Consider the following 16,026-nt stretch of genomic DNA (forward strand, 5'->3'; position numbering starts at 1 on the left):
CACGTTAAAACTTTCATGACCCCTATTTTCTTTATTTCAGTCGAACTATTCAAAGTGGCATGGTAAAAATTTTCTTCAAAGTTGTTTAAAATATTACAAATCTTATATTTTCCCATATCTTATACTACTAACTTAGTGGTCAGTGACCATATTTGTTTATGTCTACCACACTATTTTCTGACCGTAGGACTGTGACTGCAGTGGCACTTTTCAGTATAAAATTACTGCGACGATTCCATGTATCGAGCACGTGAGTGCTGTGCTAGATCAGCAGTAGACCCTCTTTTTTTCCCCTCCATGAGCGACACGAGATATTTTGATCTGACACAATTTAACATTATTTTACGGACGAGGTGAATTATAGTTGAAACTTCTAAAAAAAGGTTATAGTTGAAACAAGTAAATTTTGTCCTCCTAAAGAGTGTTGGAGATATCGATCTTTATTTTATTTTTCCATGAAAAGACCAAACCACAGATTATACATTTGAATTCTCCATTTCAGCCTAGCTAACATCTAAGTAGCGTGTAGACTTTCACTTTTCAGGGTCTCTCTGAGACATAAAAAATTCTTAGAATGCATCTGGTTGTACAAAAGTTCAGGACGCGGAAAAGTTTGCAATAGTGATATTTATTACAATGTAAAACAGAAATTCCAAGAGATACAGACAATAGAAGAGAAGTTTCTATGAGGCCTCTCGACTTCATATTAGATTTCCTTCATTTTTTTTTTATGGATTCATGTATGTCCCTGAAATACTAGCGCTTCCGTATCATCTCGGATTCCTTCGGTGAAGCACTGGGGTAGTGAAGTGAGCAGAGCTCATTTATAGCTTCTGGCGGTTGTGCAGTTAGTTACGCTTGGGCACCGTGAGGCACCGCCATGTGGGTCACGGACCCTCGAGGACACCTAACCATGAAACAGTCGGTCGAGTTCAGCTGAAGTCTCCCAAGCCAAGTCCTGTTTCATTGTTGACTGGTCATTGACATTGGACAAGGACAAAATGGCCAATGCTTACACAAGTTATGACGTGAGAGTCATGCTTTTTGTGCTTGTCGTCTGTTGAAACGGTTAAGAGGGTACTGTTCCACTGGTGGCCTGCATGATGCAACTGTATGCTCGGCAAAAAAGACAAAAAGGTCACTACTTGTTGTAGTATGTATTTGCATATTGACAATAGAAATCCAAACAAAGTAATGCTGAATGGAGTTGTACTTCATGGAATCAAATTGAGTTGCGAGTTGCAACCACAGTAGCAGCAGTACATTCGTGCGCCAGCGGCGTCACGTACCCAAACCCAAACCCAACCAATCACACTACGGCGTACTTAACACCTAGTGACAAATAATCACGACCCACGAGCGAAGCGCCCTTCGTTTTCGCTTGCACTGGGGTCCTCCTCAAACCACGATTAACAACTCCCCTCTAATCAACCATCGAAACGACTAATCAATCACGACGACCACAACACTAACAATACTCCGACAACCTTATCGACCAAAGAAGACTGATGCGGAACTCAGGCAGGTAGCTAGAACTCAACGGCAGGTAGCTTAGCTAGAGCTGGCCGTAGGAGTGCGCGAGGTAGGCGAGTGCGCCGACGAGCGGCGCGTTGATGTAGGTGGCCGGCTCCGAGTGCTCGTGGTCGTTGCGCTGGTCGGGGAACTTGTCCTGGAGGTCGGGTCCCCCCACGACGGCGCCGACGAGCACGTTCGGGTTGGCCCCGCCGGCGTACAGCGCGGTGAACCCTTGCGAGCATCCGATCCTGCCCGGGTGCGCCGCCACCGACGGCAGCGACGACGCGCGGTGGTGGATCCGCCGCGGGTACCTCGCCCCGTACCCGACCATGTACGACATCCCCATCGGGTTGCTCCCCAGCAGGTAGTCCACCTGCCGCCTCGCGATGGCGCGCAGCCGCTGCGGCGTCACGACAGCGCCGCCGCAGCGCACCGTCTGCTTCCCGAAGGCGAGGTACTTGGCGTAGGTGAGGAGGAGGAACGCGCTGGAGGTGACGTACTGCATGTTGCTGTCGCTGAGCTTGAAGAGCAGGCCGCCGCGGGTGTACTGGGTCTGGTCGGTGGGTGTTCCGGGAACCATGGAGCAGATGAAGGTGTCGGCGTGGCCCTTGTACTCGTGGAGGGAGCCCAGGCGCTGCACCAGGAAGGACTTGGAGATGAGGATGCGCGCGCCGGCGTGCTTGTTGTCCCAGCCGAAGGTGTTGTCCGACTCGTCGGCGCCCAGGACCTGGCCGTTCACCTGGATGTAGCTCAGGTAGGACGGGCTCTTGGTGGCGCGGTGCAGCCACGCCGCGCCCCACAGGAGCTCGTCCTGGTACCCGGAGTAGGAGCAGTAGTAGGGGCACACGTCCGCCGCGAGCCCCGTGCTGTAGGAGCCCCGGTGCTTGTCCGCGAACTCGAACACCTGAAACGCAAGGAGGTTGAAGCAGAGCACCGAAGGAACAGAGACCAATGGAACAGGGACGAGTAGCACTACGCACCCTCTTGGCCCTGGCGAGGAGGCGGCTGGCGTACGCCGGGTCGGACTTGCGGAAGACGAGGGAGGCGGCGGCGAGCGCGGCGGCCGTCTCGGCGGCGACGTCGGAGCCGGGGGTGCCGGGGTCCACCTTGTACACGGTGCGGGGGGTGTCCATGTCCTCCGGCCGCTCCCAGCACGCGTGGTCCTTGGTCGCGTCGCCAACCTATGAATGATGACGAGAGGGTCAGGAGATCAGCTGGGTTTGCGTGGACGCCCCACCAAGGCACCAGTCCACAGTCCACACTGCTTGGTCCACATGGTGCGTGTGTATGTGTGACTTGTGAGCCGTGCAAGTACAGAGGATTTGTTTGTTTTTTTCTTCCATTGTTTGCGAAAAAGAAGCAGCTTTTCGTGCCGTGCGCTTGTACTACTTCGTACATGCAGCTACTACTCTTTACACAAGATCTATAGATTCTTAGCACGAGTGAGGAGTAAAGAAACAGGAGTGAGTACTCTGTTTGACCATGAGGGAAGAAGAACAACTCGGAAAAGCAAGCTTGCCTGGACGTAGATGGTGTCCGGGTGCGCCGTGGCCTTGAGCAGGTAGTCGGCGCCCCAGCGGACGGCCTCCCTGGCGTGCTGCAGCTCGCCCTTCATGAGCCCGCCGAACTCCACCACGCTCCACGCCAGCATCGTCATGCTGAACGCCATCGGGAACCCGAACTTGACGTTGTCGCCGGCGTCGTGGTACCCGCCCACCAGGTCCACCTGCCGGCGCCAAACACGAACGAAACGGGCGTCAAGGAGCTGTACAATGCAATGCAGAGGAGATGACGGACTAGAAGCAGAGCCAGAGCGGCACGACGACTTGCCTTGGCGGAGGCGCCGTCGGAGAGGCCCGAGTCCCTGCGCCAGGACTGGCGCTGCGACGGCGGCAGCTTGCCCGACCGCTGGCCCTCGAAGAAGAGGATGGACTTGGCGAGCGCGTCCCTGTAGTCGTGCGCGGCGGGGCCGTGGTGCCCGCGCCCGGCCATGGCGTCGCCGGGCAGCTGCACGACGAGGAGGGCGAGCACGAACAGGCAGCGGAGGCGAGCCATGGCGGGCCACCAGAGCTCCTCGCCTACTGGACAACGAAACGGGCGGCGCCGCTCGCTGCCGCCTCTCTCGGCTCTCGCCGCCTACTGGCTCACTGAACTGAAGCTCGCTCGCTCACTGGCTGCCAGAGTGCCACTCGGAGCGCGGCTTTTAAAGACGGCGCGACTGTTTTCCGCTGTATATTTATTGTCGTTTCCTTTTTCGGTTTCGGAACGGCCATTACTTTTTCCCTGGCACGGCCGCGTGCCCCGAGAGCCCGTCCGTCAGCCCGCGGCTCAGCTCCTTCACATGGGGCATGGCCACCGCCCCCAGCGCCAGCGAGCATGGCTGGCTGAGCAAGCTGCTTCAAGCAAGCAAGTGGTATCGCGTCTTCAGGGGCAGTACAGTACAGTTTTTTTTGGCCTTTTTTTAAGCTCATTTCGGCGCGTGAAATCATGGGATAAGATGGTGCCTCTCACTGCAAATGCGTGGTGGAGTGCCGGCAAGTTTCGGGCTTTAATCCAAAAAGTATTTCTTGTTTGCATTGCGATAGAGGGAGCAAATTGCCATGTATGGTCAGTTTTTGGGTTTCCAAGGCAAATTTTGTTTTAACTGAATCTGGTGCCTTGTTGGAATGGCAAAGCCTGCACCGTTTGAGCTTGAGCCGCCGCTGCTGCAGTGACTGAGAAGACGAGGGAACCGTGCAACGATCACCGCCGGCAATTAAGCCACAGGATCAGCATCTCTTTTTTCCTCCCTTTTTGCGCCTCACAAGATGGCTTTACACTCCCTCTCTGGATTAAGAACAAAGTTGGGCCTTGTTATCTGTTAGGTCTGGTGAACAGGCCCAGCTTTGCAAGATATTAGTTAGCCCATTTAGCTAGCATTTAGGTAGGCAGCCGCGCTTTTCTCTGGTTTAGGCCAGTGTTACCATGACAGAGGCACTTTTACCGTTTCATCTTTTACATAACAAAAAGATACACTGCATATTGATCAGTAGGATATACATTACAAATAATATATTGATAGTGTTTTCATCTTGGCATATATTAGATGTAGTAGTTAAAATACTTGCCACAGGAATATAACTATATATATATATATATATATATATATATATATATATATATATTACAGTGCAAACCATGTGGAGGGATATAACTAACGAGTGAGAGATATGGGTACCCCATAGGTCCCACCGACCATGATACTGGTCGGTCCAGACAAGTGGATCCACCCAACCAGAACGTGCGGACCAAGGACATGAAGATTCTTGGAGCACAAGTTAAGGAGGTTGGGTGATTCAAATCAGTCCGGATATTGCGGGATACTTATTGTAATTTGACTCGGATTGCTTTCCATGCAACAAGCAGCTAGATTAGATTTAAACCGACTTGTAACCCTAGATCGTCAGCCTGTACAAGACCAAGGGCGCCTACCTAGAGCACGTCAACTCTCCACGAACCATACCAGCAATACAATCCACCAAAACAAGTGACGTAGGGTATTGCTCTCTGGAGGCCTGAACATGTTTAAACCTTTGTGTTCTCGTGATCACCTTCGAGTAGTCTATCCCTACCTACAAATCAACCACTTGGGTAACCCCTGGTGGACTATGGGATGCGTGGCGTGTGGGTGGCGGCGACTGCACGTGAAGGATGCGGCCGTAGCGGCACGAGCGACGGCGGCAAGCGACGTGGGTGGTAATTTTACCTTGACCCGTGTGCAAGGTAACCATACCAACTCATCCAGCCTAACAAACACTATCTTAACTCAACTAGCATCATAGATTGCAGATTTGACAATCAACATCTCTACATACTATAGATCCTGAGTGGGCTGGCTCGAGCTTGGCTGAGGTAGTCGAGGCTGCCAAATGCACCCAAAGCGCGTCAAGGTGTTCTTGGGCCTGCCGCCACGGGGCCTGTAGATCCTGGCCACGGTACATAGCTCCTCGCTGCCTCCACACATCCACCGTTAGCGGTCCGAATTGAGCAACTTAAGAGCAGCAGCAATCAACGGAAAATAAGCTATCTCTAACAAAATTGAGAGCGCACGAGATAAGGGTAGACCTTGGGCAATCGATTTTACTTAGTTCTTGGTGCCAACTGTAGACCGGCGGTGACGGATTTGGCCGGTGCTCTGGTTTCCTGAGCAAAGCAGACAGAGAAAGCAAGGAGAAAACGAGGAAGCCGAGGCTCAGTTGCGTGCGTGCATGGGACCTCTGAGTTAGATGCTTCGGATTCTCGTGGGCCGTTTGACGGAGAATGGAGAGAGGAGATGGAGTGGTAAGTTACGCCGCGAGTCACCGGAGGCGAGTCACCGAGGGGGTGTTTGGATATCAGGGTTAAAATTTAGTCCTGTATGTTCGGATGCTAATTAGAAGGACTAAATATAAATTAATTATAAAACTAATCGCAAAACCCCTAGGCTAATTCGCGAGATGAATCTATTAAACCTAATTAATTCATCATTAGCAAATGGTTACTGTAGTACCACATTGTCAAATCATGAACTAATTAAGCTTAATAGATTCGTCTCACGATTTAAACTTCATCTATATAATTAGTTTTATAATTAAATTATATTTAATACTTCTAATTATTATCTACCTTTAGCCTAGCCAAACAGCCCCTGAATCAGGCCTCAGAAACCGGATGTTCGTCGTGCCCATCATATCATGTGCACACGATTTTCAGGCATCGAGCCGAATCCAGCCGCGCCCCCCGCAACAGATTCCCACGGCTTTCTCTGGCTTCGAGACCGGAAGGCGACGCGACGCGCAGGAGCGGACCATGGGTCCTGGTGCATGTACGGCGCACCAGCAGTTCGGTACGGGCGCACACGACCAGCGTCGTAGCGTCTCGACGACTTTATTCTCCGTTCATCTCGGAGCCGTCCTTCCTCCACGTGAATCTGCGAGGTGCCGAGTGCGAACGCCGTGATCATCGGCGGAACGCGAGCCGCACCGCACATTCTCCAGTTCAGTTCTCATCCGGGGCTCGGCGCCGGTGCGCTGCACGCGTACGTGTTACAGATGAGAGTAGAGAGACAATCACCTGTCAAATGCGTCTGTATCCGGTAGTCTGCACCGTACTATGTGTGATACTCCTCTATGCTCCACTGCTGGTCTTCAGTACCGGTTTCTAATCCCACTTTAGTACCGGTTGTACAACTGGTGTTACTAATTTAGTACTAAAGGGGGGTCTTTAAGTACCGGGTCAAATAACCGGTACTAAAAGTATTAAAAAATAAAAAAAATAAATCCATCGACCGAAGTCTCGGTTGCACCCCGCCGCCATCCGCCAAAGCGCCGGAGCCACGGCCGCACCCCGCCGCCGTCCGCCAGAGCGCCGGAGCCCCGGTCGCACAGCACCTGAGCCCCGCACTGTAGAGAGAGGGAGGGAGGGAGGGAGGGAGACGGCGTACTTATGCTGCTCAGCCACCGCCGCCGGTTGCCTCCGCCGTTGCTCCTCAGCCTGCCGGTTGTCGCCGCTGCCGGATCTGAGGGAGAGGTGTTTGCTACTCTAAGATCCACACGCTCCATGCTCCGCCACGCCTGTTGACACTCTGCCGTTGCGCCCTCCTGACGAAGCTATGCCGCTCTTTGCCCCGCCGCTGCTCCTTGCTCCGCCACACCCTACCAACGCTTCATCACCTCACCGCGCCCTCCCTTCTTGCCTCCGCTCCTCCTTGCCCTACCGCCGCTCCTCGCCACATGTAAGAGGTGAGGGACGGCGACGGCAGGGGTGGCGAGGGGATCGATCTGTGTGGGGGAGTGAGGGGGGCTGACACGTGAGGGGAGGTCCTCTTGGAGACTTCCTTAGTCACATTAGTATCGGTTGGGGTTTCAACCGGTACCCGGTACTAAAGAGGGTCATGGGGGGCTCCTCAGGGACTAGTCATTAGGCTTGTTAATGCTTATATTAGTACCGAGTCAAAATACAACTGGTACTAAGTCTCGAAACGAATGCTGAGTTTGAAAGTGGCATCGTGTACTCTCTAGTCTGATGGTGGATTTTATTCTGCCCAGAGCCACGCAGACGCAGCTGCAAAAGCGCCATGAAAAGCCTCCGCCAGAACGACCTGGGCATGTGCCAATGTGGCCACGCCACTCAAGTCACAGTGAATGATCCACCGATGGAGCTATGCGGCAATGCCCGTGACCGAGTGCACTTCGATCGGATCCGACACCTTAGCAAACTCCATTTGATCACCCATAGCAGACCTATCTGTCATCACGTACCTCTCTACCAAAAGCAGGGGAAAAGATGAACAAAGTACACCAGATTTAACGTCGTAATACCTATACGTAGTATTAAGTTCATTCGGACCCGTGTACCGAATTCACGCAATGCACGTATACAGACTTGAACAACACAAAAAGAATCAACGACAGACACATGACCGGATCGGTGCCTTTCCACCTCTCAATCAACTTACGCCATCCATTTATTGCCATCTCGATCGCTCCCTGTGAATCAGAATCACTTTGCTGATGAATGAATCACTGACCGACGCGGCGACGTCTCGCTCACAAGCCAGTGGTGAAGGGGATGGACGTGCCGGCGAGCCAGACGTCGCCGTCGATGAATGACCCGACGGTGAACGCGCTGGCCTCGGCCGCGCTGGTGATGACGCGGTACCCCTTCCACTTGACCCTCCCGGCCGTGCCGGCGCCGGCGCCCGTGTTCATGTACTCGCCGTAGTAGAGCGTGTCCAGCGCGAAGTTGCCGTTCCACTCGAGCCACCCGGCGGGGTCGATCAGCGAGTCCAGCTCCGACTGCAGGAACACCGTGCGGGAGTACTGCTTCCACGGCCGCCCCAGGTAGGTCTTGGTCGACGACTCCTGGCCGGCGAGGTCGGACGCCGCCGCCACCTTGCAGCGCTGGATGGAGATGCCCGTGTTCTGGTTGGGGTCCTCCCGGCCCTGCGCCGTGAAGATGTTGCTCTGGTTCGGGAGCGGCTTCCGGGCGTAGAGGTTGCAGCTCTGGAAGACGACGGCGGCGTTGCCGAAGATGAAGTCGATGGTGCCGTAGATGTCGCAGTCGCGGAAGAACTGCCGGAGGGAGTGCACGTACAGGGTGTCCTGGTAACCCACGAAGCTGCACCGGTAGAAGGCGGAGAGGTCCGCGCCCACCCGGAGCGCCACCGCCTGGTGCTTCGACGGGCCCGCCGAGTTCTCGATCGTCAGGTCGCGGCCCAGGAAGTTGTTGCCCACAACAGCTGCGCGGCCCACAAAATAAGTCGTCAGAAAAAATATTGAGAATCAACATCATCCGTGCAAGAAAAGCTTATGGGCTAGATTACGACACCATGTATCGACGGGTGGCCCAAATGTTTTCAGGAAAAGAGGGCCGGCCCAATTCATAGTTTCATTTGTCCTGGCCCATTAAACATCCGACCAGCATGTCTCACAATGAACCCTGGCATATTTTGATTTTGCGCTATTCTTCTGAGTTTCAGAAAACCCCCCTCAAAATTGACTATCAAAATACAAAAAGAAAGCTACTTCTACCGGTTGTAAATAACGATATAATTGTAGGTGCTTCAAATGAAGTGCAAGAACCAAAATGAGCGGTGCATCAATGTGTGTACGACGGTACATCTTGTGTGTCGATGGGAACCAATCTGGGGACTTTGGCTCCACGTACATACGCCGTAGCATCTGTTAGTTCTACACGGCACTGGTTTGAGTTAACCGTCTTAGGGCTCGAGCTCCAAAAACGGCTTCAAAAGCCGTTTTTGCTGGAGCTGAGCTAAAGGGAGAAAAATAAAAGGGCTCCTAGGGAGGAGCCGGCCAGAGCTAGAGCCATTTTTACACGCGTGAGGAGGAGCTGGTTTTTTCGCTCCATCGGCTCCTTCCTGCACGCCTAGCCCAACTGTTACTAAACTGCCCCCGAAGTTGGCCAATTTTATGGTAAAATTGCCACCACACCATCAGAAGCGCGTGGGGCCCGTCACATGCGCTCACCGCCCTCTGTCGCACGCGCCCCTCTCTCCTCGCGTCGCCTCGCCTCGCAGCAGGAACAACGGCGCCATGAACCAGCTTCGGCGGCTGTCGGCGGCGCGTAGGGAAGCTGCTCCGGCCGGGGAAACGAGCGGATCGATCGTGGCTGACCTCAATTTGGGGATTGGGGGCGGCGGAGGCGCTGCATCTAGGCCGGATGCGGCCCTTCCCGGCGGCAGCTGGCCAACGGTGGAGGAGCGGCGCCGGGGGACCCGAGGGCCAGGCGGCGACGGGGAGCTGGGCGGCGACGGGGAGATGAGTGGCGGAAGTCCAGAGGTGACAGGGAAAATGGGATAAGGCAGATGGAGAACGTGGAGAAAAAAGAAAAGGAGAAGGAAAATAAAGAAAAATAAAAGGTGAAGGAAAAAAGAGAAAAGGAGAGAGGAGTCCCTTTTCATTTATTTTTTTAATTCAAATGGACTTAAATTATAAACTAATATTAAAAATTCAATTCATCTATTAAAAATATATATATCCAAAGGCATATAGGACATTTGACCTCTTACATCCATTTCAAAAATATATAGGAGAAGCTGTTTTGTCAAACACTTTCCAAAATGGCTCCATCTACACCAGAGAAGCCGCTCCACCACAGGAGTCAGAGTCGGAACCTTTTTAGGAGGAGCCAAAGCCCTACCAAATTAGTCGTTAATATAGTTGGTATATTGGTAGTTGGCACGCGAAATGATCCATACCAAATTAGTCGTTAATATAGTTGGTATATTGGCAGTTGGCACGCGAAATGATCCAAAACAACGCAAAACCTCTCTGTTGTGAGTAATACTTCAGAATTACTATACTAGTAGTAATAAAATGGTTCTATCAGTCTAGCTAGCTGAACCTAGGTCTTTTTTGGTTTTCAAGTCGCATTCTGCAATCAGCAGCAGCCAGCAGAGTGACGCGGACACGCGGACGCTGAATGCATGGAAAGCTAGGCCCACATGCAGGCAGGACGCGAGGATGCGGACGCGCGCACAAGGCAGGCCCGCGTGGTGGGCGACCGCGTCCGCGTAGGTCCACGTCCACGTCCACATGCGAAGGCACGTCAGCAGCATAGACAAAAGAAAAGGGCACTGTCCTGGTCGGATATCACGCTGCATTCTATACTGAGGTACAGAGTGACACGACAAGCACCGACTTCTTCACAGAGCATACTGTGCAGCGAAAGAAAACAGCCGCTAGTTTCTTAGGCTAGTCGCAGTGCAAGGTTTCATTGCACTGTTTCCAAGGATGCCACAATTATCCTATGAGGTGTATTCTTATGAATGAAACAGGGAGTCCTAGTGCACAGTTTTCATTTCACGATTTCATAGGATACCCATGACATTTAATTGTGAGGCATGTGATTGGATATGGTTAGATGAAATGAAACTCTATAGCCCCCAATGCAAGTTTCAATAGGTTTCATAGTCTTGGAAATAATGTATACACAGTTTCATCCTGATGAAACTCCTTCCCTCTCTCACTTCATAACTACTATGCCATGTCATCACATATGCTGATGTGTCACCGTATTTAATGTGCATGAAACCTCTATGAAACTTCCACTAGGATTAGCCTTAGCGAAACAGGGACAGCAGGGTACGTAGTGCGGCTAGGAAAGCAGTATACTGTGCATGCATGCATGCGTATGCGTACATACGTTGCAGTTGCGCGGTCACATGCTATGTCGTATGTTACTGCCCTCTTATATGATCACTGATCCATACCCCTAAAATATTAAAATTAATAAGCGTGGATACGTGCTTATTATTACGTACTGCGGCAAACAGTATGCATGCGCGCGCGCACATGCTGCTTTGGCAAGGAATGAAGAGTCACGGGTGCATGTATCCTTTGTCCTCATGCACGCATACCCATGTCTGTCACTGCCAGGTTATAATGCAGTTAAAGGCTTAAGCCTTTTTTTTTTGTTAAAAAAGGGCTTAAGGCCTCAATATGGCCATATGTACTGTCAAACTGAAGTGCCCAAGTTCTAACCAGTGGGTAGCTAGTGTTGTTTACTTGCAGATCTTCACGGCCCAAGTCGTGGCGTGCGCACTTATAACTTACAAGTAAAATCTTCTAAGATTTAGTCGTAGCACTCGGAACATGCATGTACTACGAGTATGCAAATGCAACTACGCATGCATGTGATGTGAGTGTAGTTGGTTGGCGACTGCATCATTGTACTGCCCCCTGTACCCTGTACCAAGCTAGTACTGGTAGTGCTAGGGCAAGACGGCCACAGCCCACAGTGCAGTTGCTGGCGCCGGCCCGGCCCGGAAGGATGCCATAATTGGACAGCTCGATTTCTCTGTCCTGCATTGCATGCAGCGGGGATGGGGCTCACGCTCATGTTCATGTGTGGATCCGGTTATCCGCTATCTCCTCACCATGCACGCACCACACGCTTTCGACGAGGTCCCCTGCAACACAGTACTCCACTACAACTTCTGCCACTGACATGGACTACTCCGCCTTTTTTTTTTCAATAGGACTTGCCGGCTTGCCGCCACCACCTTATTGATTTGGAGCCAAGCTAAGCTTACACGCGAGCCGTGCACGCAGGTAAGTAAAATACTCTCGCCATCCTCAAATAGCCGAGCAAAGCTTACGCGTGTAACATGTGTGTATAGTTACTGACCTGACCTGATCCCACCTGACCGCTTTTACCAGAAAGAGTCCACCGCCCGCTGATGGTGGCGCCGGCACTCATCCGGGCTCGACTATCCACCGACCCGTCTAACACGACGACACACAGCATGGCCTATTTTGCTCTTTATTTTGGCCCAGCGCATGCATGCACTGGCGATCTTTATTTTGGGGGTCGTCAGATCGCCAGAACAGAGACGGGCCGCCAGCGTGCTCGCACTGACTGCGCACACCGACACTGATCAGGCGGAGGCGGCACCACCCCCCGGATCATGGACGACTTGGTCCGATCCGCAGCGCCCGCTCGCGGTGACCACCTGCGACTGTGAACTGTGATGTATCCACACCGACAGCAGGAGGCAGGAGCGACCATTTCCGGCCGCGACAGACATGCCGATGGGGTGCTCATCTGGATCATCGATCGCACGCCACGGGCATGGAGGATCCGGCGGCGTCTGGTCGTGCCCCCGCATCACCTCGCTCGATCTCACGCACGCGCAATCGGCAAGCGAATCTAGGACGACACGCGGTATGCAACGTGCTAGCTGATTGGCAGTTCTGATTTAAAGTATTAACAAACTGCATGCATTCTGATTTGGCTGGAGAGGCAAGGCAGAGCATCATCCGGCGGCCGGCAGCAGCAGCAAGCAGCCTCAGCTAGCCACCACTGCCTACTGCTAGATCAAGGGTGGAATGATGGATGTGCACACAGGACCACGGGTTCGGGGCAAGTTGGAGAGAGTAAATTCCTAGCTACAGGAACCGAGCATTTCAATGTCGGCAGCTGATCTGGTGGGATAGCAATGGCGGCAATAGCATCCATGCATGCTCCCATCTGCCAGTACTGCCACAGTGCGCGGGCTAATTGTTGCATTGTATGCCTGGTTCGCGGGACCCGCGTACCTCGTTGCCAATTACTAGAGATGAACAACCTGTCAGTTATAGCAGATACTATTCGCGGAACAGAGTCCTACCGATTTCTTCTCCATCTAAAAGCATTATATTGCTGAAAATGTGGCACCAAATAACCCCATTTCTGCACCCCTGTAGTACGCGTTAATCTGGATTACCACTCAACCACCTGCTAGTCACCTACTCGTATTGTTACCCGCTCTTGGATATGAGTTCTTAGATTTCACTGTCACTGTCACTGTTCATATTTCAATTAAGCTAAAGCGCTGTAACTGTAACTGGCTGCGAAAAACCTACTTCGTTTCCCAAGCAACAGTTTAGCTTAGGTACTGAAGCTACAGCGCTGCTAGTCAATACGAACTGCTACTTCGCAGCGACAAACTTGCTTTGATGAACCACTTGCACTGATTCAAGTACTGGATCAATGCGCGTACGAAGCAATGGGGGAGCAAAGCATTCAGAATGTAATCAAGCGTGGGTGCGTACTGAAAACTGAGGACACTCACCGACCGTGGCGGAGCGGAAGGTTGTGGAGCCGTCGATGACGTTGCGGCTGCCCTTGATGACCGTCTTGCCGATGCCGTCGCCGACGAACATCAGGTTCACGTGCTTCTTCCCGACATCCACGTTCTCAATGTACGCCCCGGCCTTGATGTAGATCACGTACCGCCTCCGCGAGTTGGTCGGCGCCGCCGCCACCGCCGCCGCCACCGTCGTGAAGTTCCCGCTCCCGTCCTTCGCCACCACCGCGTCGGCCTTGATGCCCGATGCGGGGGCCTGCAGCAGCCGACGGTCCCCGGGACGCACCCACCGCGGGAACCCCTTCACCATCTGCCCGTACCCCACGAACGGCTGCCGCGGCGCCGCGGTCGCCTCCGTCTTCGTCTCCGCCTGCGCCGACGATGGCGACGGCGAGGGCGCGCCGGGCAGCTTCTTGGCCATGGCGAGCGAGTTGCTGACCATGCGGGAGACGTGGTAGAGCGTCGGCTCGATGTAGCGCCGCATCCGCCCGCCGTTCTGGTACGCGAACCCGTCGAGGCAGGTGTACTGGTTCGTGATGGCCGCCGACAGCACCGTCATCACGTGGTCCAGCGTCTGGTGCCTCGCGCCCACCGAGCCGTTGCCCGAGCCGCTGCCGGCGGGGGACTCCAGGTCGGCGACGGTGGCCTGGAGGTCGTCCATGGTGGTGGACAGGAGCTCGAGGCAGTCGCTGATGGCGAGGCGGTCACGCGCGCTGAGGGTCCTCTCCTGGAGGTAGGAGGAGCAGTTGGAGGCGGTGGCGGTCACGACGTCCTCGGTGCGGTTCACGGCGGCGCAGATGACGTCCGGGAGGGGCTTCTTGTGCAGGTCCGGGATGTCGGCGAGCGTGGACAGGCAGAGCTCGGGGTAGAGCGTGCCGTCGCAGTGCGCGGCCGCGGCGGCCTCCGCGGACGGGTAGAAGGGGACGGTGTCGGCGGCGTCGGAGGAAGCGGCGGCGGTGGCGGCAGCGAATGCGACAATGAGGAGGACAAGGAGAGGCCCGGGTCTCTTGGGTAAGCGTGGCATTGTGTCCCCTGTCTGTGGACCGTGGTAGCTAGCTCTCGCTCGCAGAGATGCTGTGGAGAGCTGCAGAGTGAGGAGTGATGGATTTGGGGTTTGGTCGTTTGGAGGAGGGGTTTATAAGTCGTTGGCTCGTTGCAATATAGAAGCAGTGCGGTAGTGAGAACACAAAAATTTCTTTAAGGTTCTAGTAGAAACTGTATGGTCCCTACAAGAATCTATTGGTGTTTGGATGGTTTGAAATTCGGAATTGGAAATAGACTCCAATACCAACCGGTATTCACCGCTCCAGTACCCCTTCCCCTCAATACTAACCCCTTCCCCTCCGTATCGTGTTGAATTCGCGTTCCTCCCAAAAAAGCTCGTGCAGTCGTTCTCTCGACGATGCCACCGCCGCCGCGCCTCCACTCCGCCGTGGCCGCGCCGCCCCCTCCTCAATCTTCTTCTTCGCAGCTGGCACCCCTTCTTCCTCCTGACGGCACCCTTCTTCCTCCCAGCGGCGCCCCAACCTTTTCTTCCTCGCAGCCAGCGCCCCGCCCCTCCCCGTCCTCCCCTGCCTCCCTCCGCGGCGAACTGCGCCGCCCCTCCACCGGTGAGCCACCCCGTGCCCTCCCCTCCCTCCGCGTTGCATCACTCCTCCCCTACCTCGCTCCGTCGATGAGCGCCGCCGCCCCTGAAGTGCCGCGCTGCTCCTCCCCTACCTCGCTTCGCTACCCCTGGAGTGTCGCGCCGCCCCTCCGCTATCTCCCTCCACCAGCGAGCCGCACCGCTCCTCCCCTACCTCCCTCCTCCGGCGCTGCTCCCCTTTCTCCCTCCTTTCGCCAAATGGAGCAGCGGCGGCTCGGTGTTCTCATCTCCACGGACAACAGGTCTTCATGGGTGCTGGATCTAGGCGTCCATGGCGCATGGAGGAGGAGCTGGTGGAGGTGCGGCTGCCAGCGGCGATGGAGGAGCAGTAGGGGAGAGAAGATGAGTCAATGCCAAATCTTACTCCATGCACATCCAAACACGAATAGGTATTGTCACTCTCGTTGAATTCCATCTAGCAATTTCATTGACATCCAAACAATCGATTTGGCATTGTCACCCATTTTCAAAACTATTCTGATTTGGTATTGAGATCAATTCAATACCGAAGCCCACAATATCTACATCCAAACGAAGCCTTGATGTTTTTGCGTTTTATGTGGGCTCCGAATGTTACAAATAATGGGCCTTTCAATCAACATTTGGAAGTGGTTTTCTTGAATAGCAGGGTGAGTTAGGAATAGTTTGTCTCTAATCATCTTAGTTGGGTTAGTTCAAAAAAGATCATCTTAGTTGGGTTTGTTCAAAAAAAAATCATCTTAGTTGGTAGGATTTAACTCAAAAGTTTTAGGCGAGC

The 16,026-nt window shown here is 53.6% G+C and overlaps 2 protein-coding genes across 2 annotated transcripts; both read right to left on the reverse strand.

Annotated features, from left to right (window-relative positions):
* Positions 1 to 1,192: 1,192 nt before the first annotated feature.
* On the reverse strand, positions 1,193 to 3,705 carry LOC117859314 (endoglucanase 3). The gene is made up of 4 exons (XM_034742543.2): positions 3,346 to 3,705; positions 3,035 to 3,241; positions 2,496 to 2,696; positions 1,193 to 2,419 (listed from the first exon to the last, which is right to left on the reverse strand). Exons 1-4 carry the CDS (start codon positions 3,568 to 3,570, stop codon positions 1,556 to 1,558), a joined length of 1,497 nt encoding a protein of 498 aa, XP_034598434.1. The 5' UTR covers positions 3,571 to 3,705; the 3' UTR covers positions 1,193 to 1,555.
* A 4,132-nt stretch (positions 3,706 to 7,837) lies between these two features.
* On the reverse strand, positions 7,838 to 14,755 carry LOC117858280 (pectinesterase). The gene is made up of 2 exons (XM_034741320.2): positions 13,610 to 14,755; positions 7,838 to 8,773 (listed from the first exon to the last, which is right to left on the reverse strand). The coding sequence occupies exons 1-2, from the start codon at positions 14,646 to 14,648 to the stop codon at positions 8,082 to 8,084; spliced, it is 1,731 nt and encodes a 576-aa protein (XP_034597211.1). The 5' UTR covers positions 14,649 to 14,755; the 3' UTR covers positions 7,838 to 8,081.
* Between the last annotated feature and the right edge of the window lie 1,271 nt (positions 14,756 to 16,026).

Source organism: Setaria viridis, chromosome 5, assembly GCF_005286985.2.
Source record: "Setaria viridis chromosome 5, Setaria_viridis_v4.0, whole genome shotgun sequence".
Classification (NCBI taxonomy): domain Eukaryota; kingdom Viridiplantae; phylum Streptophyta; class Magnoliopsida; order Poales; family Poaceae; genus Setaria; species Setaria viridis.